The sequence below is a fragment of the Mirounga leonina genome, unplaced genomic scaffold, assembly GCF_011800145.1.
Source record: "Mirounga leonina isolate KUSES-001 unplaced genomic scaffold, KU_Mleo_1.0 Mir_151, whole genome shotgun sequence".
Classification (NCBI taxonomy): domain Eukaryota; kingdom Metazoa; phylum Chordata; class Mammalia; order Carnivora; family Phocidae; genus Mirounga; species Mirounga leonina.
The window spans coordinates 56,911,387-56,938,468 of NW_023270377.1; the positions used below are offsets into that span (position 1 = coordinate 56,911,387).

General features: G+C 39.3%; 1 protein-coding gene across 2 annotated transcripts in view; it reads left to right on the top strand.

The window, feature by feature from the left end:
* Positions 1-27,082, top strand: part of GPR155 (G protein-coupled receptor 155) — a 44,810-nt gene that overhangs the window by 12,287 nt on the left and 5,441 nt on the right. For both annotated transcript variants that reach the window (XM_035007732.1, XM_035007731.1), the window contains exons 3-14: positions 575-974; positions 3,176-3,341; positions 4,240-4,395; positions 6,387-6,470; positions 7,058-7,175; positions 11,746-11,830; positions 11,919-12,009; positions 13,202-13,412; positions 18,025-18,129; positions 22,693-22,829; positions 24,299-24,394; positions 26,760-26,824. In XM_035007732.1, the coding sequence (XP_034863623.1) occupies positions 575-974; positions 3,176-3,341; positions 4,240-4,395; positions 6,387-6,470; positions 7,058-7,175; positions 11,746-11,830; positions 11,919-12,009; positions 13,202-13,412; positions 18,025-18,129; positions 22,693-22,829; positions 24,299-24,394; positions 26,760-26,824 (1,714 nt within the window). The remainder of the gene's footprint in view (positions 1-574; positions 975-3,175; positions 3,342-4,239; positions 4,396-6,386; positions 6,471-7,057; positions 7,176-11,745; positions 11,831-11,918; positions 12,010-13,201; positions 13,413-18,024; positions 18,130-22,692; positions 22,830-24,298; positions 24,395-26,759; positions 26,825-27,082) is intronic.

Sequence of the window (27,082 nt, forward strand, 5' to 3'; positions counted from 1 at the left end):
AAACCACCTTGTTGCTATTACTACTTAAATGTTTAATTCCTTACTAGATTTGTATTTGGAATTTTAAGAATTCTACAATTCTGCCCTTTTTTTGAGACTAGTCTTAACCTCTACATAGTAAAAATCAGTGGGTTTCACAAACAATATTTTTTTAAAAGATTTTATTTACTTAAGAGAGAAGGAGAGAGAGGAGGGGGGAGGAGCAGAGGAAGAAGCAGACTCCCTGCTGAGTGGGAATCCTGCCATGGGGTTCTATCCTCTAAGACCCTGTGATCATGACCTGAGCCGAAGTCAGATGCTTAACTGACTGAGCCACCCAGGCACCCCTCACTAACAATTTTTTAAAGTTGATTATCATTTTATAGGCTAAATATCATTTAATATAATGTGCTTTTCTTCCTTATAAGCTTTATTACTAAAATTTACTTTTCCAAAGTAGGCTAATGAGGTCATTGTGCACTATTTATATTAATTTACAATGTTATAATTAAGTATGGAAAACATTATGTACATAATTTATTAATGCATTTCTGTGGTAATCATTTTTAAAGCAGTTTTAATTCGTGTTTTGCAGTTGAAGCTTTATATCAAACTACATACCCAGAATATCTCCAGTACATTTACTTGGTGGCGCCCATATCTCTTATGATGTTGAACCCTATAGGATTTATCTTCTGTGAAATCCAGAAGTGGAAAGACACTCAAAATGCTTCTCAAAACAAAGTGAAAATTGTAGGACTTGGACTTCTGCGTGTATTACAGAATCCAATAGTATTTATGGTTTTCATTGGTATTGCCTTCAATTTTATTCTTGATCAAAAGGTGCCCGTATATATGGAAAATTTTCTTGATGGACTTGCAAATTCTTTCTCTGGAGCAGCTCTCTTTTATCTGGGTCTTACAATGGTGGGAAAAATAAAGAAACTGAAGAAGTCAGCATTTGTTGTACTAATTCTTCTCATCACAGCTAAACTGTAAGTTTCATTTATTTAACTTGGAGACTATACTTTGTGAAAGCCTTATTTAGCTAGTTCATTAGATGTGTCTGCAACTATTTTCTACTTTAAGTAATCTGACAGTAATACTCCCTCCTAACTGAGTAGTTGTGATTTAAAGGAAAATGTGATGTTGGTATATTGTGGAAGGTTATTGCCTTATTCTGTGTAGGTTCTTCTTTCCATTTTACTGCCAGAAGATAAAGACGATTGGTTTCCCTTTAACTTTTATATAATTTTACTTAATATCTCCTAATGTCCCAGTTTGATCATATTTTTAAAGGAAATTTTATAGGATTTCTGACTTTTCCAAATCTTTTAAAACCCTATTGGTCATGATGAAAACAATAATTTTGAATGAAGCTTTTTTTCATGAATTTGGGGGAAATATTCTACAATTCAGTGGGTGATTGAACTTCCTAAATAGGAAAGTCCATGCAAATGATTATTACCAACTATCTAATCCTAGCCTATCAGATAAAGTTTTTATTAGTTCCTTAGTTAACAGCTCTTCAGCTTACTTAGTTCATTAGCCATAGAGTTATACTTCATGGTGTAGGTGACATAATTTTACTGTGACACTACCCCAAGGCACTTGGGGCATACTTAACTACTGAAATTAGTTCTTGTATAGGCAGTTAAATTCATGAAAGCAGTGCAATATGAAATAGTGTCTATATTTTCAAAATAATAAAAATGAATATAACTTTTGAAAATTATTTATGGTGTGGTGTTATGTTCGTTGGAAACAAAGTATTAAGTATTGCCGCAGTATAAATATGGTTCTAATGTTAATAGTATTGTCGACCTCAACTTACAAGTAGTATTTGAATATTCTCATTTTAAAAATGTTTTTTCTTAAAAAAAATCTTTTTTCTGTGTCTTTGATCCCTATTAGATGTTTTAATCTATTTTTTAAATTAAAAAATACAGATAAGAGCAGTTTTTTATTCCGTACTAGAGCATATCTCAAGGTGCTACTATGACAATGTTACCAACCCGGGCCTTGTTCTTTTTAAAGGAAAGCTTCATTAGCTCAGCTTCCCTTATATGCTCTTTCTATGGAATCCTGAAGGATTTGTTTAATAATTGTCTCTCCAGCAGGTCTGGATTTCACTACTTTTCTGCTCTAGCTTGGTTGTTTCAATTCCTCTGCCAAACCCTTGTCTTTACAGTGATGAAGAGGTAATTGTAAGATGCCCTGTTTTTCTACTGGCTTTCAGAATCTAATCGAGCCGCACTGTTATCAACACCTGATCCATTTAAACCCCAAATCATAATAAAGATCAGGGGTTCTTTCCAAAAAGAAGTTTAGTAATTTTCTTGAAAAAAGTTTGCTCAGATTATCAATCTTTTTTTTCTTTTTCTTTTTTTTTCCCTAAAGATTTTATTTATTTAGTTGAGAGAGAGAGAATGAGAGACAGAGAGCACGAGAGGGAAGAGGATCAGAAGGAGAGGCAAACCCCCCACTGAGCAGGGAGCCCGATGCGGGGCTCGATCCCAGGACCCTGGGATCACGACCTGAGCCGGAGGCAGACGCTCAACTGACTGAGCCACCCAGGCGACCCCTCTACTTATAGAATTTTCTACACCAAGAACACACAAATACTTTTTTTTTTTTAAAGATTTTATTTATTTATTTGAGAGAGAGAGAATGAGAGACAGAGAGCATGAGAGGGGGGAGGGTCAGAGGGAGAAGCAGACTCCCCGCCGAGCAGGGAGCCCGATGCGGGACTCGATCCCAGGACCCTTGGATCATGACCTGAGCCGAAGGCAGTCACTTAACCAACTGAGCCACCCAGGCGCCCCTTTTTTTTTTCTTTTAACATTTCAATTTTCTAGTTGAGGAAACAGGAAACAGCTACTACAGTTATAACTTTTAAACATTTTTTTGAGAGAAAATGATTTGCAGAACCAAAGCTGAGTTTTTTTCCTCTGAATCCCTGATGTCGAAAGCATTTTTTTTAGAATATTGCTACACCTAAGTGGCTCCAAGTTGAATTCGTGATTCTTTCAAAATGTTCACAGGTAGGCATGCAGAGAATAGGTGCATGCAAATAGATATACCTTCTGGGCAGGAGAAGGAGAATAACTTAATGCCAAGTTCAATAGAACGATCGCCCCCTTGGGGACCGGCGTACTTTGATATCAAGTGAATGACCCATTTCTTGTTTTTTCAGCCTGGTGCTGCCACTTTTGTGCAGAGAAATGGTGGAACTCTTGGACAAGGGCGACAGTGTAGTGAACCATACAAGTTTATCAAATTATGCGTTTTTGTATGGTGTCTTTCCTGTAGCACCAGGAGTGGCTATCTTTGCAACACAGTTCAACATGGAAGTAGAGATTGTATGTATATGCTACTTTCTAAGTTCGATTGTATGGTTAGTAGAAAAGTGAAATTTTAAAACACAGAGATCAGCCTTCTTTTATGAGAATTTGATAGGTGAAAGCTACTTCATTGTAAATAAGGAAGCATCATGTAACATCAAGTAATAGTTATTTAATCTGGGGTCTTTTCTCAGTCATCACTTTTTTCATTAGTCTTTTTTAGTTTTAAATATTTTATTGTTGTACTTCTGCTGAAACCTAAGGGTTATTTATAGAATGGTAACTTCTGAAATTTTGGATAAAAAAAATCTGTTTCATTCACTGTTAATTCACCAGATGCAAAACACCACATAATCAATTGCAGTAAAGAGCTAAAATCAATTAACACCAAATTATTAACAGTGTCTAAGCATATTGCACATGTTATCTATAGCATTAAATGTTTTTGAAATATAACCTGAAGGAACTAAGTTGTTTAACAAAGGTCAGTTCCGTTATTTAATCTGTAAAATGTTTACCTGGTAATTTTTTTTTCAAATTGATTTTATTGCCCTGTATTTTATGAAATAGTGTGGAAGGAAACTGGTCATCAGTTTAATTAGATCATTAATATGGTTTACTTTCTAGAACCTAAGATAACCATCAGCTTGGGATGTTTAGTTCTGGTTATGTGCAAATATTAATTGAGCGTAGAGTGGAAGAGGAGCCAAAGGAACTTAACTGTGTTTTCTTTTAAGGACTCTCAGAAAGGGGGAATATAGTATTATTAGAGAACATGCTGGAATTTATGGTGTCTTTTTCCTGACTCTTGCTTTTATTTTAGAATGCCTTAGTTTGCTGTGGCTATTTAAAATTTAGGGGTCATTGTTTAATTGAGACGATGGCCCTTTTCTCAATTTGATTTCATTTTTTGCAGATAACCTCAGGGATGGTAGTAAGCACATTTGTGTCTGCACCAATCATGTACGTTTCTGCCTGGTTACTAACCTTTCCCACTATGGACCCTAAGCCATTGGCGTATGCCATCCAGAATGTTAGTTTTGATATAAGTATTATCAGCCTTGTCTCCTTGGTAAGTACGTTTCACTGTAAATATGAATGAAAACCACAGAATGAGTTTGAAAATAGCTTGGTAACAGAAAGTTAGGGATTTAAAAATCTATTCTGAAAATCTCTTATGCAATAGAGAAAGCTAAAGCCTGCCCATAAAATGTAAAATTGTGTCTTTCCTTTTGAAAGTTAGGGTCGTGGAGCAGACAAGGCATGAGATTTAGTCAGACCTGGATTGGCTTTTAGCGCTATCACAAACTAGCTGTATGTCTCAGCCTTTCTAAGCTCCAGTTTTCTCAGCTAGGACATAGAGATACAAATTTTACCTATTTCCATGGGGTTTTTTTAAGGATTACATATGACAATATATGTGAAAAGCATCTGCAAATGGCAAATCACTCTACGAATACTATTAGTATTAGCTAATTGTAGAATCATGGGGTCGGGAGGGATGTCCAACCACCCATTTAATGCTACTGAAGCTTTCTGGAGGAAAAAAAAAAAGAGAGAAATCTAGTTCAAATTAAATACTTAAACATTTGACAACTAGAGTATCTTGTAGCTCAACTTGCTTATGGAATTCAAGCAGTATTCTGGCTGGGAAAAAAAAAAACAGCTTTTACTGTTAAAAGAAGGAGGCAGGGGTGAGCATGTATATGGACAACAAATAAACGTGTAATTAATGTAATTTTTAGGAAATTTCTCTTCTGTTACATATTCCTAAAATTTGTGCTCTTTGATAAGAGGACAGTCTAGGGAGAGAGATGATATAAATTTTGATTGATAGGGTGGGAAGAAGAAAGAAGGAAATCACCCAGCATACTTAGCTGGCCCCTTTAGAGGGAGAATAGAAACCCAATCCTTATAAATATGAGGAATGCAAGACAATTCATCTTAAGGTGGGCTATCTGCATTGTTTGAAGTCAGACTGCCTGGAATTTAGATACCGCATGAGCCAATGGTGGAATCAAAAGAAAACTTAGAAGAATGCACTGTAACTGCATCTCCCACTAAAGATCTTTTCCTGAATAGTTGACTGTGAGCCTGTGTCCTACCCCAGCCACCCAAGGTAGGGGAAGTTAGAACATGGCCTTGATCAAGGCATTAGTCCTTAAAGACCCTGTAATTTTTTTTAAAGATTTTATTTATTTATTTGTTAGAGAGAGAGAGAGCAAGTGAGCACAAGCAGGGGGAGTGGCAAGCAGAGGGAGAAGCAGACTCCCCGTGGAGCAGGGAGCCGGATGTGGGACTTGATCCCAGGACCCTGGGATCATGACTTGAACTGAAGGCAGACACTTAATTGACTGAGCTACCCAGGCGTCCCAACCCTGTCATTTTTGAAGAGTTAATTTACGATAGGATCTCTCCATGCTTTGATTTCCCCAAAATATAAATGACATATAATTATTAGTTTCAGGAGTACATCGTAGTTATTCGATGTACATTATGCATTTTATATATTTTGAAATGATCCCCATGATAAGCCCAGGTACCATTTGTCACGATTCGAAGTTATTACAAAGTTACTGACCATGTTCCCTATGCTGTACATTACATCCCCAGAACATACTTGTTTTATAATTGTACTTCTCAGTCCGCCTCTTCTGTTTCACCTGCCACCCAGCTCCTCCCCTTTCTGGTGACCAGCAGTTTGCTGTATCTATGAGTCTGTTTCTGTTTTGCTTTGTTTGTTCATTTGCTTTGTTATTCGGACTCCACATAGAAGTGAAATCATATATAGTATTTGTGTTTCTCTGACTTATTTCGCTTAGCATGATACCTGCTAGGTCCATCCATGTTATTGCATCTCCGTGCTATTTATTGTTCTTTGGGTATGGTGATTTACCTTAATACTCTTTGGGGAACTAGGCAGATTAAAGTAAATAAAATATTGGAATTTCTTTCTGAACCAAGATAAAGAGAATCCTTTAAAGAAGCTAATCAATGAGTTATTTGATAAGTAGTTATGAAGGTTAAGGAGCCTGAATAACTTTTGAACCTTTTGTCTTTAAGATCTGGTCTCTGGCTATTCTTCTTTTGAGTAAGAAATATAAACAGCTCCCTCATATGCTTACAACTAATTTACTCATCGCTCAGGTTAGTAAACATACAGATACTTAGAACTATGCTTTTTTCATTGATTATTCTACTGTAGAGGAGAAAATCATGTGGCTGGGTTTTGCCAGTTATAAAGTCGAAAGCATTTTTTACCAATTGCAATCCATTACAACTTGATTACCATTAATGTATCCCTAACTTATTATACACCACCATAGGTCTTGAACTGTATAAAGTTGAGGCTAATAGTGGCGTTCAGGGATAATTTTGCATTTTTTAATAGAAATAACTGAATCACTAAAAATTGAACTCTCTCACAATCTTATTCTTTTAGTCAAATCTTCGCATGTCTCAAGTTATAATGGGAAGAGGTTTAGCATTTTTTTACGTAAACCATTACTAAATATAGGGCTCGTATTTAAAATGCTGTTTGTTTCAGTTGAATATGTACACTGGTAAAGACTATAAGAAGGGCTTTTATCCTAAAACTTGAAGTTTTGGAATAGCTAGCATGATAATTACTCAGCAGTAATTTAAAATGAATAATTACAATGAATCTGCCATGAATAAAACAGTTGTCTGACTCCCATGAATATGACTGACTTTGTTAATAATTTTTTCTGCAGTCTATTGTCTGTGCCGGAATGATGATCTGGAATTTCGTTAAAGAAAAAAATTTTGTTGGACAAATTCTGGTGTTTGTTTTATTGTACAGCTCCCTCTATAGTACCTACCTGTGGACAGGTAAGATGGATCATGAATGGAAACTTAGGTCTCCCATCGTGAGAAGCTATTTGAAGGCTCGTAACCCAGGACTAACGCATCCTCTCAGGCCCTTGTGCTCACTAGACAGGCAGTGTGCAAAGCCAAGTTCCGTTTCCACGGTATAGAGAAATAGTACTCTATTTCTGCCCGGATGCAGGGGCTTTCCGGTCACATGGGTCTTTTTCCTTGGAATCTTTGGCTCTTGGCCATGGTCAGCACAGCTCCCTTTTGGAAACAGCAAGAGATCAGGTACTAGAGGCAAGTGGAGAAAGGAGGGAGAGAATGGCAGAGATGTGTGAGGCGTGTGAGGTATGTCCCAAAGCTCACTATCAGAGTGCAGCTGAACTGAGTGAAGAATTCTATCTCTGCCTCCAGCAGATAGCTTAACTTTTGCCATCTCAGTTTCCTCATCTGTGAGACTGGGTTATCACACCTTACAGACTTATTTGAGAACTAAATGAGATATGGGTATTTATGCCTGGTGTGCGGTAGGCAGTCAACAACAAGAACTATATTACTAAACAGCAAGGGAAGTGGTTATAGGAGAACAAGAAAACTAAGGAATAAAAGGGTATGGAAATACAAGAGTACCCAGTAAGAAAGACTATTTCTCATTTCAACTGGCTCCAAAAAAGACATTCAAATATTTTAGCATCTTGTCATTTTGAGGTATAGTGTTTAATTTGGACGCGTACATTCTGGTCTGTTTGCGAAATGTTCTGTGTGGCTGTTTTGCATTCACACCACAAATGTGAATCTATGCAATGGCACATAAAAGGAAACTGTAGCATGGGAGGACTGGTCATAACCACTGTTAGGAGGCAGGTGTCAGGAAGTGGCTTCGAGGGACAAGCCTTTGATTTCATGCCTTCAAGATCAAAAGCAGGGCTCATCTAAGTCAATAGCCTTTTGAAGTGAAGCAACAATGTGGTGAGGAATTATAGAATGAAAAATTCAGTGCCAACAGGAGAAGGTGTGTGCTTATTAAAGGCATGCATCTGTAACCCAACCAACATGAGTTCGCTCCTTGGTGAGCCACCAAGGTAGAAACTACACCAAGTGAGTTGTTGCACAAAGGAAGCTTTATTTGCTGCAGGTAAGGAGATCGTGGGGAATAACTTCCAAAACTGTGACTCCCTGAGCAAGGGTGAATGGGTTTCTTTTGTCTAGGGTTAGGGTGAATATTTAGATAGGGAAGCCTTGTCATCGTACGTGTCAAGACGGGCATCAGGTCACACATGCACCTTAAGGAGATGTGCCTGTTGGTCATCCCAGAGGTCACTCCATGGTCCATCTGCACAGGTGTGAGTTGGGGATTTTGCTCAAACTGGCCTGGGTGGCCTGGGCCACCTGTTGCTTCCTCCATTGCTTGAGGGGTGGTTTCGATTTGCATCATGCGATGTTGTGCCTGTGGGGTCCTTTGCCTAAGTTAAGCGGGAAGGAAGAACTTAAGGAAAAATGTGGGACAAAGGTATATGGGTACAGGCAGATGAGCAGTAAAGGTCAGGTCTTGGGATCTAGCTAGGGACACATCTTGTGTAGCATTAGAGGGGTTTTTTTTGTTTGTTTTTTAAAGATTTTATTTATTTATTTGAGACAGAGAGAATGAGAGACAGAGAGCATGAGAGGGGGGAGGGTCCGAGGGAGAAGCAGACTCCCTGCTGAGCAGAGAGCCCGATGCGGGACTCGATCCCAGGACTCCAGGATCATGACCTGAGCCGAAGGCAGCCGCTTAACCAACTGAGCCACCCAGGCGCCCTAGCATTAGAGTTTTCAGGAGATATCAAGTAAAAGGGCCTGAAGACTTTTTTTTTTCCAGATACAGATGGACAATCCGAGCTCCAATACTAGGTTTATTAACGCTAATTAATAGGAGAGCAGCAAATAGATCAGTGTATAAAAAATCCCCAAGTGTTCCACAGACCTTGTTCTGAATTCCTGGATCCCAGTGAGGGTGTCCTTTAACCGTGAGATTATTATGCTGTAACAGAATTTTAGACCTAAAGTGTCATTTTAAATCATGCTATTCAGCCATTTTCAGTTTCACTCATTTGCATACCATCTTCACAATTTTTGCCGTATCTGCATGCCACTTGTCCTTTTTTTGTTTTTCCTTAAAATTCACTCACTTTTTTTACTTAAATAAATTGAGACTTATATTAATAAAATCCCAGGTTTCTTTTCTTTTTTTTTTTTTAAGATTTTATTTATTTATTTGAGAGAGAATGAGATAGAGAAAGAGAGCATGAGAGGGGGGAGGGTGAGAGGGAGAAGCAGACTCCCCGCTGAGCAGGGAGCCTGATGCGGGACTCGATCCTGGGACTCCAGGATCATGACCTGAGCCGATGGCAGGCGCTTAACTGACTGAGCCACCCAGGTACCCCATAAAACCCTTGTATTTCTTTCTTTTTTTTTTTTTTTTAAAGATTTTATTTATTTATTTGAGAGAGAGAATGAGAGACAGAGAGCATGAGAGGGAGGAGGGTCAGAGGGAGAAGCAGACTCCCTGCCGAGCAGGGAGCCCGATGCGGGACTCAATCCTGGGACTCCAGGATCACGACCTGAGCCAAAGGCAGTCGCTTAACCAACTGAGCCACCCAGGCGCCCAAATCCCAGGTTTCGTGTGCTAGTTTTTCACATACATGTTAAAATAAATACAAAACTAGTCAAAAAATTTCACCCTTATACCACCTATAGTCCCTTACACTTTGGAAACACTGGTGTAGTGTAAGTTCTTTATTTTTCAAATGAGTTCAGTGAGACCCAAAGAGCTTAACTGATTTCAAGCAGGAACTCTCACGGCTTCTGCCAGCAACCCAAGAGAGACCCAGGGCTAGCCTGGGCCTATTTGTGTATCAGTCTTTGCATAAGGCAAGAATGATGTCCTTTAGAATTTCAAAGAGTGCCCTCACTACCATAACAGTTGGCACACTGTTGTGTACCTTTTTTCCCTGGCACTTTGAAAACCTAGAACTATAGAGTGCACGAATGTATTTAGGAAGGAGCAGTGGTATTAAAGTACCTCTTGAGCTTGAGTACGGTGTGGGTGCCCTGGAAAGAGCCTCCATGTTCATTTGTATGATCCTAGCACAGTGTTACTTAATCTGTACAATGTTAGGTCTGGGTATGAGTTCCTTATCTATAGCCAATATACAGCTTTAAAACCGAAGCAGATTCACAGATGAGAGTCCCAATTACAAACTCCGTAATTCTAATTAGCAACATAAATGACATGACAAAGGATCTTGTTTTGCTAATCTGAATCACAACTTGAAATGTGAAATGGAACTCATTTCTCTGGTTAGGATTTTTTTTTTTAGCGTGGCTTGCCTTTACTTTCATGTGTGGGCTTATGACCTGGTTCATCTCACTGCTTTTCTCTCTTCAGACTGACTACCACAGAACCTTCACTTGGACCATGTGTCGTGATATTTGGCCTTCACTTGGCTCAAGCTTAATGTTAAACCAAATGTTAGCTCTGAGATCATGAGACAGTGGTTTGGTTATAAGATGGGCATCTAGATGATTATCATTGAAAATATACCAAATACGGGGTGCCTGGGTGGCTCAGTCGTTAAGCATCTGCCTTCGGCTCAGGTCATGATCCCAGAGTCCTGGGATCAAGCCCCGCGTCAGGCTCCCTGCTCAGCAGGGAGCCTGCTTCTCCCTCTCCCACTCCCCCTGCTTGTGTTCCCTCTCTCACTGTCTCTCTCTCTGTGTCAAATAAATAAATAAATAAAATCTTTACATAAAAAAAAAAGAAAGAAAATATACCAAATAGGCTTAAAATTTCTCACAGAAATTTCTAGATCCCGCAGAATATGTCTTAAGAACCCTAGGGGGGCCCATGGATCTGAGCTTTAGAAACAGAGTTTGTAGTCCTGCTCTGCCCTCTGCTGGCTATGTGGCTTGGGCAAACCCTTGCGTCCATATCTATAAAATGAAGGTGTTAATTTAAAACAGTGATCTCCTCCAACTCTGAAGTTCTAAGATTCTGTAACTATGTAAGATTTATTAAATAGGATGTTACTTGTATAAATAATTGGGTTTAAGATAAAAGGAACGCTCAAGAGTTTTAAAACATTTGTTTTTGTATTAAGTTCACATTATATTTGTATTAAGTTCTGTCCTTTAGACTTGGGGCATTTTCCAAAAATTAAACCTGGGTAAGAATTGCCTATACTTTCTTTGCACCAGCAGAGTGAAGGTATTTTTATTTTTAGACTTGTTTGGTATCCAGTTAAAATTTTTTCTTAACAAATATATAGATTCCGAATACCAGTCAAAAGAATAAGCTGATTTGGGCTTTTGAAAATTTCTTCATATATAAAACAAGATTTGAGTAAAGAAATAACACAGGAGGGAAAAAAACGAATGATTTTGAGACAAACTTGCTTCAAAATATTGGGGACAGTATTTATTTAGAAAGAGTAAATTCTAGGGCCTAAACCACAGACTACCATTGAAATAAGCTTGGTAAAAGTTCTATGAGGTCTAACCAACATTGAGAGTAATTATCTACCTTTCAATTTCTGTTTCATGTTCTTAGGCCTTCTGGCAATTTCTTTGTTTCTTTTGAAAAAGAGAGGGAGTGTACAAATTCCTGTTGGAATCATCATAATATCTGGCTGGGGGTAAGTTGATAGTTTTCTGCTTGCTTACATGTTTCCATATACACGGTTACTATTCATCTTCTCGTTCTTTCTCTAAACCTTATTACAGAATTCCTGCTCTCCTTGTTGGTGTTCTTCTGATAACTGGAAAACATAGTGGAGATAGCATTGACTCAGCCTTCTTTTATGGAAAGGAGCAGGTAAGAAGAGGTTACAGTTCTGTTCTTGGGAACGTCTCTTTTTCGCTTGTTCCTGTGTTTTGCTATACTTACATTAAAGTTATTTTGAAAATCGATTCCAATTTACTGCATACCCCACTGGTGGTCCTATATCACTTTAAGTCACAACTCAAACTGTGGTAAAGATTTTATAGGTCTACATCCGTTTTTATTTTTTTATTTTTAAAGATTTTATTTATTTATTTGACAGAGCGAGAGAGCACAAGCAGGGGGAGCAGTAGAAGGAGAGGGAGAAGCAGGCTTCTCGCTGAGCAGGGAACCCAATGCAGGGCTCAATCCCAGGTCCCCGAGCCGAAGGCAGATGCCCAACCATCTGAGCCACCCAGGCGCCCCTACATCCCTTTTTAGCTGAGGATTTCCAAATGCTTAAAACTTACTGGGTCTTTTTAAACTCACTTATGAATTATGTTTCCTCTACTGGAGGAAAGAGTGATTAATTTAAAGCTATTTAATAAGTTAGCAGTAATAATAAAAGCCATGTTCTTGACTTTCAATCCTATTATAAATTTCAGAACAGTAAGTATCTGGGGAAAAAGGTGCTTGAGAAGCAATAGTGTATCTGCTGATCAGAATTCTCTAGGGTTAGGACCCAAGGATGTGTGTTTGAAACAAACAAACAAACAAACCTTCAAAAGATTTTTATTTCTTATCCTCTTTTTTCTGTTTTGTAATTTTGAATTTTATTGGGTTGTGAGAATAAATAAGATTACACATATAAAAGACTTCGACTAGCGCTGGCATTTGTTAGTATTCAATTAGTAGTAGCCAGAATTATTTATGGTTAGTATTATTACCATAACAGAGTCTCTAGTTGAAGTACGCTTGAATTATGGATTAAAGCAAGCAAACACTTTGAAATAAAAAAGGTCTGTAAGCAATCATTTAGCTTACTTATAGAGGAAACCAGTGACATTGATGGATAGTGAAAGAAGCATCTAGAAATCTTAGGATTCCGAGCAAATCCTGATTTCTCCTCAAGTAACTTACTCCCTTTCATATTCTTACTCTTTTTTGAAAACCACTGATCTAGAGCATTTATAGCTGTGGAGATACTGCATTTCCCACCAAACAAAAGTTCCCTTCAGCTACTCTACTAAGATGATCAAGCTGGAACTGTGAAACGTGGCCTAATGTCTCTTTGCACTTTTGGCAGATGATCATCACAGCAGTCACCCTGTTCTGCAGCATCACGATAGCTGGCGTATCACTCATGTGTATGAACCACACCACCCAAGCAGGACGCTATGAAGGTTTCAACCAGTCTCAGAACCACAAAGCAGCAGAGCCTGGGAATGCCGCTTTTGAGGAGAGTCCAGTGCCAGCAAATGAACCAGAACCTTTTACAAGTTCTATCCCAGAAACAAGTATGATCCTGACATATAAAGAAACTCCTACGTGTCCGTAGAGCATGTATCCTAAATGTTTCGCTTCAGGGACATTTCTTGAACTGTATCTTGACTATCATGTGTATTTGTCAAATGAGGGACTTGAATAATAGTCAATAATAGAAAGAGCTTGTGAGTTCTTCATTAGAGTCACATTTATAAATCTTTTATGAGGATAATCTTATGTTAAATCCTAAAACTTCTTTGGACCTGAGAGCTTAGGAGAAAGTAACAACTGAAGGAAGTCCCTTTCTAGGAAACTAAGCACTTAAAACTCTTGTAAATTGAACAATAGTGTATCAGGTGAGCACCATCAATAAAATGAACTCAAGAAGACCTGGTTAAGCAGAGTCAGTAATAGTCAGGAATAGGCAAACCATGGTCTGCAGGCCAAATGTGATTCACCACCCGGTCCTGTGTGGCCCAAGAGCTAAGAATAATTTTTACATATTTAAAGGGTTGAAGAAAAATTTCTAAAAATTTCTAAAACTTGGAAGCTATATGAACTTTAAATTTCCGTGGTCATATTGTTTTATTCGAAACCACCTGTGCTCATTCATTTATGTATTTTCCCTGGGCTGCTTTCACGCTATGTTGGTAGAGTTCAGCCATTCACCAGAGACCCAGGGGCCTGCAAAGCCCAAAATATTTATCATCTGGGCCTTTACAGCAAATGTTTGCCAATCCTCCAAGTAAACATATGTTCCTAACTAGTAACTTTGTTAATAAGTGTTAACAACTTCAATTCGCGAAGGGAACTCAGCAATAAGAGTATGCATTTTGGATTCCCTGGTGCCTGTGGAGATTTCATAAACATAAAGCATTGTGCCTGGGAGTGTAAGTGCCAGTACCTATTTTGTTCAGAGACTTTGTGGCATATAGGGATGACTGATCTCAAAACTATTAATTGTAAATGTCAGTAAGTGAACGATTAAGAAAAGAGAGTAAGATTTAAAAAATCTATCTTTGTTGTAAAAAGAGGAAAGTCCCACAGATCTTACCATTTTATGTTGCCTTCTCCGCCCTCTCTCCCTTCCTCCATGCCAAACTGAAAGTATAGAGGACAGTGGCTAAAAACGGGAACTGGAGCCAGACTGCTGGGTTCAAGTCCTGACTCCACAGTTTACTGCTCTTTGATCTTGGGAAAGTTCCCTCTGCCTCAGTTTACATATCTGATGATGATAATCCTTACTTCATAGGACTGTAAGGTCCTACTACACAGGACTGTAGTTTGCCACTTCCTGACTTACACCATTATCCCTGCCTTGGTCAGTACTCCTTTAGTTCATATTATTAATGGTGCTCGCTCATTTTTTTGTTAGATCCTTTGTGATTTCAGCATCAGAATTTCATTCTTTTGAGCCCTCTTGACCATTTTCCCTTTTAAAATGGAGGTTCAAGAATTCTCCTTATGATGTGTTCACTAAAATTTTAAAAGTTGCTTTCTTGAAGTCTAGAGTACTTTTCGGATGCTGCCCAGTACCCTCTCCTTCCTCACTTCCTTTGTGGACAGCTACAGTGATCCTATAAAGGATCCTGCGGACCACAGCTCTAGCTGGCTCTCGGTGTCTTCTTCCCCCATGAGTGTTCCAGAACTGGCTACAGAAGGCCTGACAGTGTGTGTGGGGAACACAAAACAAAGTGTCTTAAGCCCAGAGCCTTTTGCTGCCACCATTACCTGTATTTTATTTTTAAAGATTTAGTTATTTATTTTGAGAGAGCGAGTACAAGAAAGCAAGTGCATGTGGCGCGGTGGAGGGGGTGCGGGCAGAGGGAAAGAATCTCAAGCAGACTCCCCACTGAGCACAGAGCCTGACATGGGGCTTGATCTCATGACCCTGAGATCATGACCTGAGCCGAAGGCAAACATTTAACTGATTGAGCCACCCAGGCACCCCTCTATCTGTATTTTAAAAATAGCAAATAAAGTGCACCATAGATGTTCTTTAAATTCAGCCATCAGGGGACGCCTGGGTGGCTCAGTCGTTAAGCGTCTGCCTTCGGCTCAGGTCATGATCCCGGGGTCCTGGGATCGAGCCCCACATCGGGCTCCCTGCTCCGCGGGAAGCCTGCTTCTCCCAATCCCACTCCCCCTACTTGTGTTCCCTCTCTCGCTGTATCTCCCTCTGTCAAATAAATAAAATCTTTTAAAAAAATAAATAAATAAACTCAGTCATCATCATCTCCAGCAGGAAAACCAGCTTGTCCTGTAATGTAAATAAATAAAGAGCCAGAGGACAGCTATCGCTTGGTTCCATAGGAAATCTTCCTTAGTGTTTCTATTTCCCTCTCCTTGTATCTCACTGTTTTATAACTGCTGTTGAACCTATCTGTATAACCCACTAGACTATAAGTGCTATGACTGATTTGCCCAACATTATAGCCTCGGCACCTAGCGTGGTATCAGTCTTACTGTAAGTGTTTAGTAATATTTGTTAATAGATGGGTAGATACATGGCTGGATAAGTTACACCATGATTTTCTTTCTTTTTTTTTTTTTTAAGATTTTATTTATTTATTTGAGAGAGAGAGAGCACAAGCTGGGGGGGAACGAGGGTGGGGGGAGAGGCAGAGGGAGAAGGAGAAGCAGGCTTCCTGCTGAGCAGGGAGCCCGATGCGGGGCTCGATGCCAGGACCCTGGGATCATGACCTGAGCCAAAGGCAGATGCTTAACTGCCTGAGCCACCCAGGTGCCCCTGCACCATGATTTTCTGAAGCTACCCTACAAATTGCCATGGCAAAGTACTTGTTTATTTGCCTGTTCACCCATGTTCCGAGGGGAAAACCCGTGTGGTTATTCTCCTCCTGCAAATCCTGCTCTCTTCTGCTTTGCTAGTAGTGTTAACACATAACACATTTGATGTCCAGCCTGGTCTCCCCAAATTTCGGTTACCCAAAATAGTTCACTCACCTCTATTCCTTGCTATGCATTTGTCAGAGACCCATGATTTGCACATGTTGTAAGTGTGGAATTATGACTAAAAGGGAAATTAACCTATTAACCTTTTAATATGAGATCAAAGGCTTAGTTATAAAAGAGAAGGCTAATACGCTAGTTATGTATCCTTCTTATGTTAGAAGATAAAAACTGCCATAGCACTTTTCGTGGTGGCTGTAATCATGTGAGTACCCGCGTGCATGCCCGGTATGTATGTCATTGGAATGGGCTGGCTTTATATCTGTTTTCTGAACAATTTCATCTTAGCTGACTTAAGCCTTCAAATTTCTGAAGATAGGAAGGCTAGGCCAGATGATCTCTGTATTTTCTTTTCTATTATACTGTGGTTCTATTTTAACCTTGAGATGGCATCATTATCTTAAATTTAGAAAGACACTTGTAATAGCTTATTATAGATTGTAGTTTTTATACTTTGAAATCTTTTTCTGTTAAGAACACTGCTGAAGAATTAAGTCATATTATCAATGAAAATTTCAGCCTAGGCATTATTCCTTTTTCTAGCATATTAAATTTTAATACAATTTATCACTGAACTTATTATCTATTAGAATCCACACCAGAAAAAAAAAAAAGAATCCATGTCAAGGAGCACCATGTCTTATATCTGTGTTTAAAGGACACTGCGTGCATCCTCTGACTACGTAGAAGAGAAACTATAGCTCTATAGCAGATGTCTCAGTGAACTTCCATAAACCAATCTACCTATAAAGCAGCAAGAGCTTTTCAGCAGTATATGTTTGAAAAGACGAAAAAATAGAATTGTTTTGACTGCATTTTCTAGACTAGTAGGAAACACCTTCTTGGGCGCCTGGGTGGTTCAGTTGGTTAAGCAACTGCCTTCGGCTCAGGTCATGGTCCTGGAGTCCCGGGATCGAGTCCCGCATGGCTCTTGGCTCAGCAGGGAGCCTGCTTCTCCCTCTGACTCTCTCCCCTCTCGTGCTGTCTCTCTCTCTCTCAAATAAATAAATAAAATCTTTAAAAAAAAAAAAAAAGGAAACACCTTCTTGAAAGAAGCAAGTCTTGAGCTGAACATAAAGGAAGAGAGGATTTCAAAGAATTGACAAGAGTGGGAATTGCACATGTGTCTAACCAGGTCTGCGGACCCGAAAAGGCATGGGGTTTGTGGAGGACACTAAAGAATTGTCTGGAAAGAAGGAAGACGCCTTGTTGGACAGTGGGGATGGTTGGATAGGGTAAGAGGGGCCAAGTCCTCAGGAGCTTTCAAATTCAGGCCAAGGAGCTTCAATTAACTACAGTAAACAATAGAGCGTTGATGTGATGAAAAAAAGCTGTTTTTGAAGAAAGTGTTTAAATTCTTAGTTCTCAAAGCACAGTGGTAACTAATAAAAGCAGCATGGATCAAAACACTCTTCCTTGTCATGCAACGAGGAGACAATATACAGAGGAGCTGGTCCTTTCCTGCCACTCCTTAAATGTTAACCTCTGTATAAGCACATGTAAATTCTTCTCGATAGACACCGTGTGAACACATTTCCATTGTGGCTGCATGGGAAATTTGTGTGTGTGTATGAGTGGGTGGGTTGTCTGGTTTGGTCTGGTTTGGCATCTCTTGAAGTTGTCCATTTCTGTTGTGGTTGGGCCTTATTCTCCTATGTTATTTTATCTATATAGGTTGCTGCTCCTGCTCAATGGGAGATGGTGGATTGCACTGCCCATCCACCGAGACAGTAGGAAACACAGGCGCCAGTGGGCCTGTGACTCCTTCGTTTGAGAAAAGTAAGTGCCTCCAGGCCATGAGGATGGGCCTAAGGAACAGAAGATTCCTCTCCTTACACCGTAAAAGATTTCGGCTCAGGATTTCATAGAAGCTACACTGCTTATGTATTCTCAAATAAGATGGGGAAAAGTGCTAATAGGATAATAATTGTGCATAGATAGGATACTCATTTAAAAAAATAAAGTTCGGGGAACCCGGGTGGCTCAGTTGGTTAAGCATCCGACTCTTGATCTCAGCTCGGGTCTTGGTCTCAGGGTTGTGAGTTCAGACACTGAGTTGGGCTCCACACTAGACATGGAGCCTACTTAAAAAAATAATATTAAAAAAATTAAGTTCTTATAATATAGTAATTGGTAGTATTATAGACATGTTTTCCAATAAATTTAACCCATGTGATAATTCCAAGAAGTTTGCCCCAAGTACCATTTTTTTGGGGAGGGACTCTTTTCTTATTTTAGCAGCTAAGACTTTTCCCCCACTCATCTCCTTTGGGGCCAGGACCAATTAGTGCTTAATTACATTTTGAATCTATAGACTTTAAATATACCCTTTCTTATAAAATAAGAAAAATCTTTGAAAGTAATGAACTTTGACATACAGAGTAGAAGACTGAATTACATTTGTGGTCTGAATTTCAGTTTATTTATTTGTTTGAGCTAAAATTGGTATGTAGCATTATATTAGTATAAGGTGTACAACATAATAGTTCAATATTTGTACATATTACACAGTGATCACCACAATAAGTCTAGTTACCATCCGTGGCCATACAATTGACCCCCTTCACTCTTTTCACCCTCCCCTAACCCCCTTCCCCTCTGATAACCACCAGTCTGTTTTCAACCTTGCCCTAGCTCTTGGTTGTCTCTAGACCCTTTGTGATTGTCTAGCCTGACTTATTCTTGATAGTCCCAGTTGTTGAGGGTGTGCTAGGACGGGTGCGAAGGGAGGGACCTAGATTCAGGCTGATTGGAAGCCAGATTCTCAGGCAGCAGCTCTTAAAGTATGCAAATATATACAGTCCTGTGGGACCACAATCGTAGACCCTGCTGACCTCTAGACCAGGAGATCTGAAGGTATCCCCTGGGTGCAAGTGCCAAGAATTAGGGCTTCAGTCAAGTGTAAAAGATCCTTTCTGGGAGATACCAGTGAGCTGTGGCAAGGCCGAGGTGGGGGGTGGGGTTTGCACAGATGCTGTCTCTGCCTGCATCCTCCAGAGTGCTTCTGTAGCCTTTAGACGTGTGGCTTTAACCTGAAGCCTGTCCCTCAGGTTAAAGCTCCTGGGCGATCAAATGGGTCTTTTTCATGTGCACTCTGGGGGTGTATTTCAGTTTGCTGTCTGTGTATTGCCCAGGATGTGGTATCCTGTCCAGAACTATCTTTCCAAATGTTACAAACCTGTGGAGCCTAGAAGCACAAACCTCCGAGCCACCAGAGCCAGGCAAGTGGGTGGCCTCTGTGTGGACTGAGTTCACCCACCAGCTTTAGCAAGGCTGCGGGAGAGTGTTGGGTGTGGGACAGGCCTGTGCCAGGAAAGAGCGTCCGGGGCGGGGCACACCTGCAATTTTAGCAGAGCTGGAGAAGAGCATTCTGGGAGGGACGTGCCTTGGTTTGAGCCATGTTATGTTTGCACGCACCTGCCTACCCTGGCAAGGTAGAGGGAGAGTGTAAAAACTGGCACTCTCCAGCAGCTCCATCCACAAGAAAAATTCCAGTGAATCTTTTAAGATTAGCAGTTGAATCTCCTTCACATATAATCTAGTCACTTCTCAAACAGCTGCCTTTGTGCTGGTTCCCCAGACGGGTGAGTCCATGCATGAGCCCCTCAAAAGGAGTATCTCAGATCCCCGTAGCCCTTGGGCCCCCTGGACATAAGCCCCATGTTTCCAGAACCAGACTTTCTTGGGGCCTCATATGTCTGGTACAGGTCCCAAGGGTTGGGGTCCCTGATGTGGAGCACAATCCCCTCACTGCTCAGGAAGTTCTAAGCCTGTGAGATCCTTCTGTGAGGATCTGTATAGTGAGTCACTGTACCCAGGGTGAGCTTTTCGGTGAGATTGCATTTCTGCCTTTCCTACCTGGCTTGATGTGGCCATTTTTCCCTTGTGTTGGAGGAAGCGGGCCAGCTAGTTTCAGTTCTTTTTAGGTGGGAGTTATTCCGTATAGAGTGGTAGATTTGGTGTATCTATGGGGGATGAGTTCAGGGTGTTCCTATGCCACTATCTTGGATCATACCCATGCACGCACAATGGAATTCAAACTATTTAAAACAACTGAACACACTTATGTGAAATTGCAATGCACTTTCAGTTGATTATGCTTATTTGTAATTAAGTTAGAAAGGGAAACCCCCAAAAGCCCTCTTAAGACATGGTGAAATATATGTCAACTGTATTGTTGTCAAAGGCATTTCACTTTTATTTAAGAAATGTGAGGATTATAAATAAGGATGTATGCAAATCACTTAGCACAGTGTGTGGAATACATAGTAAATGCTCATTAAACATAGTTGCAATAGTAGTGGTTGTTATTAGGCAAGCAGGGTTTATATTTGGCTGCTGTCTACTGGCTAGTAATGAATCTTAAATAGTGGAACTCACATTTCTATAGAAAGAAGTGAAAATATATCAGATGTTGGGCCTTCACTGACTTTCTGCTAGGAAACCCCATTTGGTGTTCAGTTAAACTGTCTTTCAGTTTTGTATGCCACTTTCCTAAACTAATGTTTCTTTACTTTACATCACAATCCTCAAGGCTTTTCTCCTTATGTTTTCTCCCTACACAATATACCTAATAGTAAAGTCTGTCAACAAATTCAATATGTAATTTAACAATTTTTTTGTCTCTGGAAATTATGCTTTTCTTATCTGTCATTTTCTTCATGAATAATGCTGATTCCTGAAAAGTCTTTTATATAGGAGCTTCTTTCATTTTCTGATCCTATTTTGTAAAAGTCATATAGAAAGAAAGCCATCACATATGGACTTCATCTACTCATATAATTTAGTATCATTCCTTACGCCTGAAATAAAGAAAGGCTAGAGGAAATCAAACCATGAACAAGGGAGAATTTTTAGAGCTTAGCAGTATAGTTAATTCCTCATCCCCAAAACACTGGCACAGCACAAAGGCAAAATCAATGTTGCAATGTGTAAAAAAGGCAAATGAAAGATAATAAAATTTATTTGTATCCATTTTTGTAATATCTGTGTGCAGTATTTTAAGACCAGGTTTATTATATATACTGATAGAATTTTTGTACACTAAGATATACACAAATAATTTTTATTAAAGTAGGATCATACTAGAGAGACAGTTTGGCAGCCTGCTTTCTTTTCACATAGCAACACTGTGCGCTTCCCCCATCCCGTAAGCCGCAATGTTGGACCACATTTAATGACTGCATATGTCTCTTTCTGGAAAGGGGTGCTAGGAAATACAGATTTTTATGGTTACCTTGAGGGTTAAGAGCTATAAAATTGTGGTTTTCATCTTTGACTTTTTAAAATCAGACTGTATGTTAGACTAGACATCCATTTCGTAAAAAATGTTTTCCCCTGCTTTGGGGGCCATGGACATAGTGGAGCTGAGGCAGGAAAACACGGGTTTCTTGAGAAAGGCCCCTCCCCTCTAGCTAGTCTAGGCCAGAGAAGGGTCATACCTGTGATTTGGACTTGCTTCTCATGTCAACAGAATGGTGTATAACAGTTTTGATTTCTTAAAGGTCTTTTCTAAGGCAGATTTTAAACTCTTTAATGAAAGGCAAGGGGGAGTAGTACATTTGTGTTACAGTTAGCCAAACTAGGATATCCATGACCAATATGTAGATTTGTTACAGATGAAACATGAGCTATTAATTGAGCCTTAAAAAAAGAAATTAAGATATATATATTTATAATGTATAGCTAATGGCTATAATAACAGCTAATGGCATGAGGGAATCACCCAGTGTTGCTAAGTAAAAAAAAAAAAAAAAAGCACGCTGCCAAACTGTGCCTTTGTATGATCCTACTTTAATAAAAAGTATTTGTGTGTTCTTGGTGTAGAAAATTCTATAAGTAGAGGGGTCGCCTGGGTGGCTCAGTCAGTTGAGCGTCTGCCTCCGGCTCAGGTCGTGATCCCAGGGTCCTGGGATCGAGCCCCGCATTAGGCTCCCTGCTCAGCGGGAAGCCTGCTTCTCTCTCTCTCTCTCCCCCTGCTTGTGTTCCCTCTCTTGCTCTCTCTCTGTCAAATAAATAAATAAAATCTTAAAAAAAAAGAAAAGAAAAATTCTATAAGTAGATACAGTAAACCTGGTCTTAAAAAATATATGCGTTATACCGTTAAATAGTGTAGAAGGGAACTATGGCATCCTACTTGTATTTTGTCAGATGAAACCACTTGACAAGTAGAACTCTCCTGAGACCACATGAAGGAGCCTTCCTCAGATTTCATCTAAAATAATATACTGATGCTGAGCTGAATGTGCATATGCGCTGGTTTGCTTCGAAAGTCATTATGAATTTAAAATGCATTCAAATAAAAAGCTCTGATTACAAATTGTTGTACTTACTGTCTTATAGATGATCATTGTGTGAGTCGCTGTAACTCCCAGACCTGCATGTTAGTCCAGGAAGAAGAGCAGTATCTACAGAGTGGAGACCAGCAACTGACTCGTCATGTGTTGCTGTGTTTACTTCTCATTATTGGCCTGTTTGCTGTAAATGTTTCTTCTGATTTTTGTTTTGGGGCCATTTCTTTAAATGTTTGGAAAAGATTTTATTCAGGCATCTGGGGGAAACTTAGTTGCTGCTTCTGGGAGGGGTGGGTGACAAGGAGGCCAATCTGAATCCTGATCTTGAGCTGTTTTGGGGACCAAGGGGAATGAAGAATTCACAGCACTCTGCTGCCTAAATGCCCCAATAGCCTCTTCTGCTTAGAGTCGTTTACTCTATTCTCTGAACCTAGAATCTGGTAAAACCAGGTATCCCCACGCTGTGTACGGGGCCACTTATTCTAACGTATTCCTTCCAAGACTGACCTCAGTGGGTAAATGCCTACGTGGTCTCGCAGGAGACATTCCTCAGATAAATAAGCTTTTAAACAGAATTTTTCGTTATGAAAATAACACAACCACTTCATACAATAGATAGTTGTGAGATTACCACCTTCTATTTTTAATACATTTTTTCATTGTTCTAATTGTCATACAGATTTATACCCTGCTTTGTCACCTATGTCAACCATTTTCATCTTGCTACACAGTTGTTCCGAACTGTTACTTTAAATGGCTCCTTAATAAACCATAGAGGAGATACATTATCATTTTCTCAACCACTTTCTTAGGGATGATTATTCCTAGTTCTTCAAAATGCTTAAATAAACATCTCCATGCAATATTTCCGTATGATAGACTCTCAAGGTTGGGAAATCTGGATCAAAGAGTACAAATATTTCAGTGCCTTTGGATGCATTCTATCAAATTGTTTTCTGAAGGAGTAGTATAGATTTGTAAAAGTACTCTCACCAGCACTGAATGTTATAAATTTTAAAATTTGATAATTTTGTAAGTGAAATATAGCACTTTATTTTTTCAATGCATTTCTCTGATTACTAGGGGCTTTTAGAATTAGTTTTATGTCCTCTTTTGTGAATTATCAGTTACTATTATATAATTCTTTGAGATGGTTCAAGTGTAACTTGCCTAGAGATGGGAGATGGACCATATAACGTATGAAGAAACCTTTTTACGTGGGGATGCTTGTTACATAGAATGCTATCAGCCAGCACCATTTTAACTGCTGTTTAAGAAAAATAATCAAAAAGTAAATGCTGCCAAGAACGGCCGCTTAGCGATGTGATTGTTTTGATTGTGTAGAACTAATTTTAAAATCAGTCCTGTCTTAGGCTAGTCGGCAGTCCTGATGTATTATGTAAGCTTCTGTATTATGGCTCATGTCTTCTTGCTTCAAGTCTGATCAAATTAGATGCTGTTTGAATGACATCTGTCAAGAGGAGAGGTTGACACCTCTTGTTCAAAAGACAAAGCCTCTATATTCTGTCGGTGTTTTTCCTTTTAGTCTTTTTCTGCCTGATTATTAAGCAGATAAGTTATTGTACTGTGTTCTGGATAGAGAGAAATGATTAGCTAGCTTCATTTTAAAATACTATTTTCACCTTCCTTTACAGAATCTTTCCAGTTGTTTGTGGTGGCTATTCAACCAAGAACCTGGAAGACTCTATGTTGAGTTACAGTTTTTCTGTGCTGTGTTTAACTTTGGCCAGGTATTTATTCCCTGAGAACTTGGAAGGCTTTTTTCTGTTTTCCTGCATGGGCTGTTTGGGGGGCAGTGGTGCGGATGTTGTTGTTTTCTTTTAAATCGAAAGGGTTTAGTTGGTTTGCCGGCTGCTGGTACATGACAGCTGGCAGGGGCTGCCGGTCTCCGTGTTGGTTCAAGTCCTCAGAATGCACCCGCAGTGTTTCAGTCAGAAACACCAAATCGTTTTTTGCTTTGGTTTTAAAATAAAGAATGATAATTTAAGCAGGGACAAGATGTTCCAGCTTCTTTTTAAACTTTGTGATGGTCTTAATAAGTCACTTTGGGAAGAAGACTTACCTTCTCTGAGCCTTTAGTTTCATCACTTAAATTGATGAACATCATTTCATTTACATTTCAATGTTTCTTGAACAATAGGTACTTAAATCTTTTTAGAAAATCATGTGGTAGATAAATAAATTTTGGCCAGGGATAAGCATGATACTTTAGTCATCTTGCTTAAACGTCACAAGAATACCTACAAAGTAGACATTATCATTCCCAGTTTACAAATTAGAAACTAAAATTCCATGAAGAACTAATATAATAGGTGCTATTGTTTTTATGTCACTATTAAAATGGATATTTAAGAGTAAGTGATGTTTTATGTATTGGGAAGATATTTTTATGTGTAAAGTTCAAAATGTGATTCTGTTTTTAATCCCTTACCTTTTAATTAGAGAATATTAGTCCCCAGATTAAGTATCGGGTTGAAAAAATACTGTGTTTGAAATCACGGGGTTTTAATAATCAACCGAGTCAGTTAACATTTATCAGTAAAGAGTCCCACACTTTTTACCCTAACATTAATTTCTTTTTTTTTTTTTTTAAAGATTTTATTTATTTATTTGACGGAGAGAGATAGTGAGAGAGGGAACACAAGCAGGGGCAGAAGGAGAGGAAGAAGCAGACTCCTCGAGGAGGAGGGAGCCCGATGCAGGGCTCAATCCCAGGACCCTGGGATCATGACCTGAGCCAAAGGCAGACGCTTAATGACTGAGCCACCCAGGCACATTAATTTCTTGAAATATTTCCAGTTTGTTTTGCCATTATTGTGGGAGCAAAATGACTCTGTCCAGATAGATAAGTGACCCATTCAGTTTATTACAGATAGACTTGAGTATCCCAAGCTACTTGATGCCCGCCTCACTTTGTGATTCTATGTAAGATCTGATTCTGTACCCAAGACCTATAAAATACTAGGTTGAAAACTCAGTCTCACTCAGCATTTTGTATTCAGGAAAGCCACTCCAGGCTGAGTCACCCCAAGACTGGCACTGAGAAGGCTTCACAAAGAAGCTAATGCCAGGAATGTTGCATTTGAAATGATGCCCCCACAGCTAATGGCCCAAGTGTTTCAAAGGAGAGAGATATACACCCCCACACACCACCACCACCACATTCTATATAGGTGTTGTAGTAAGATCATTCCTTTTTGGTTGTTTGTAGTTTGGGGGTGAAGAAAGGTAGATCCTTCGTGCATTATGTTACATTCTTCATCCCACCTCCCACCAACTTGCACTTAGACCCTTATCCCACTGTGCCTGACAAATGGCAGCTCCCAGGCTCCTGCCTCTCCAAGCAGTCCCAATTGTCCTGATGTGTGGCTGACTTCTGGTGCCATTTTGCTTCATCACCCCCAAATCCTTCAAAGCCTTTCCCTAGGCACCTAGCCAACTTCATTTCACATAAAGTTTGTTCAGTTACTTCATTATAACCAGATACTATATAATTCTATCATTTCTCAAGTGTTAACAGAAAAACAATAAATACCTAAGCACAATAGGAGCTAATTTATTTTCTTTTTAAAAAAGAGGTGAAAAAAGACATAAAGCTTTTATTTTTTTGTTTAAGATTTATTTATTTATTTATTTGACAGTGACACAGCAAGAGAGGGAACACCAGCAAGGGGAGTGGGAGAGGCAGAAGCAGGCTTCCCGCAGAGCAGAGAGCCCGATGCAGGGCTCGATCCCAGGACCCCAGGACCATGACCTGAGCTGAAGGCAGACGCTTAACGCCTGAGCCACTCAGGCACCCCGACATAAAACTTTTAAATATTTCCATTTTTCTTCAGTAAGCTAGCATGAAGATGTGATCGCTCAGTACTGGTTTAAACCGGTTATCCAACATAATTCGTAGGATAGGTGACTGGAAAGAGGCAGCCAAGTATCATAACTGCCTCCAGGCATTAAACTTTAGAGGGCCTGCCTTACAATATTGCTCTAATCACTATGGATTTGCTTCCCTCCGCACTAAATATGGTGACTTCCATAACTTCCCAGTCTTAATGTTTTAGTGTTGAACTCATAACTATAACTTTTCTTCTTCCATAGGGATTTATTTCCTTTGGCATCTTTGGATTGGACAAACATTTAATCATTCTGCCTTTCAAAAGAAGGTAAATTTAGTTTTGAAATAAACCTGTAATGACAAGGCCATTCTATTAAGATACTGATATTTTTAAGCCTTTAGTAACTGCTAGGAGACTACAGAAAGGGTAAATTAAACACTGCAGAAAGGTTATATGTTGATTCACATATCTGTTGTAAATAACTGCAGAGAAAATGTTGGAAGAACTCCTATTAATCCAACATTGTCATTTGCATTTTACCAAGAATTAATGGATGCTGACTTCTACCTATGCCATTAACTACAT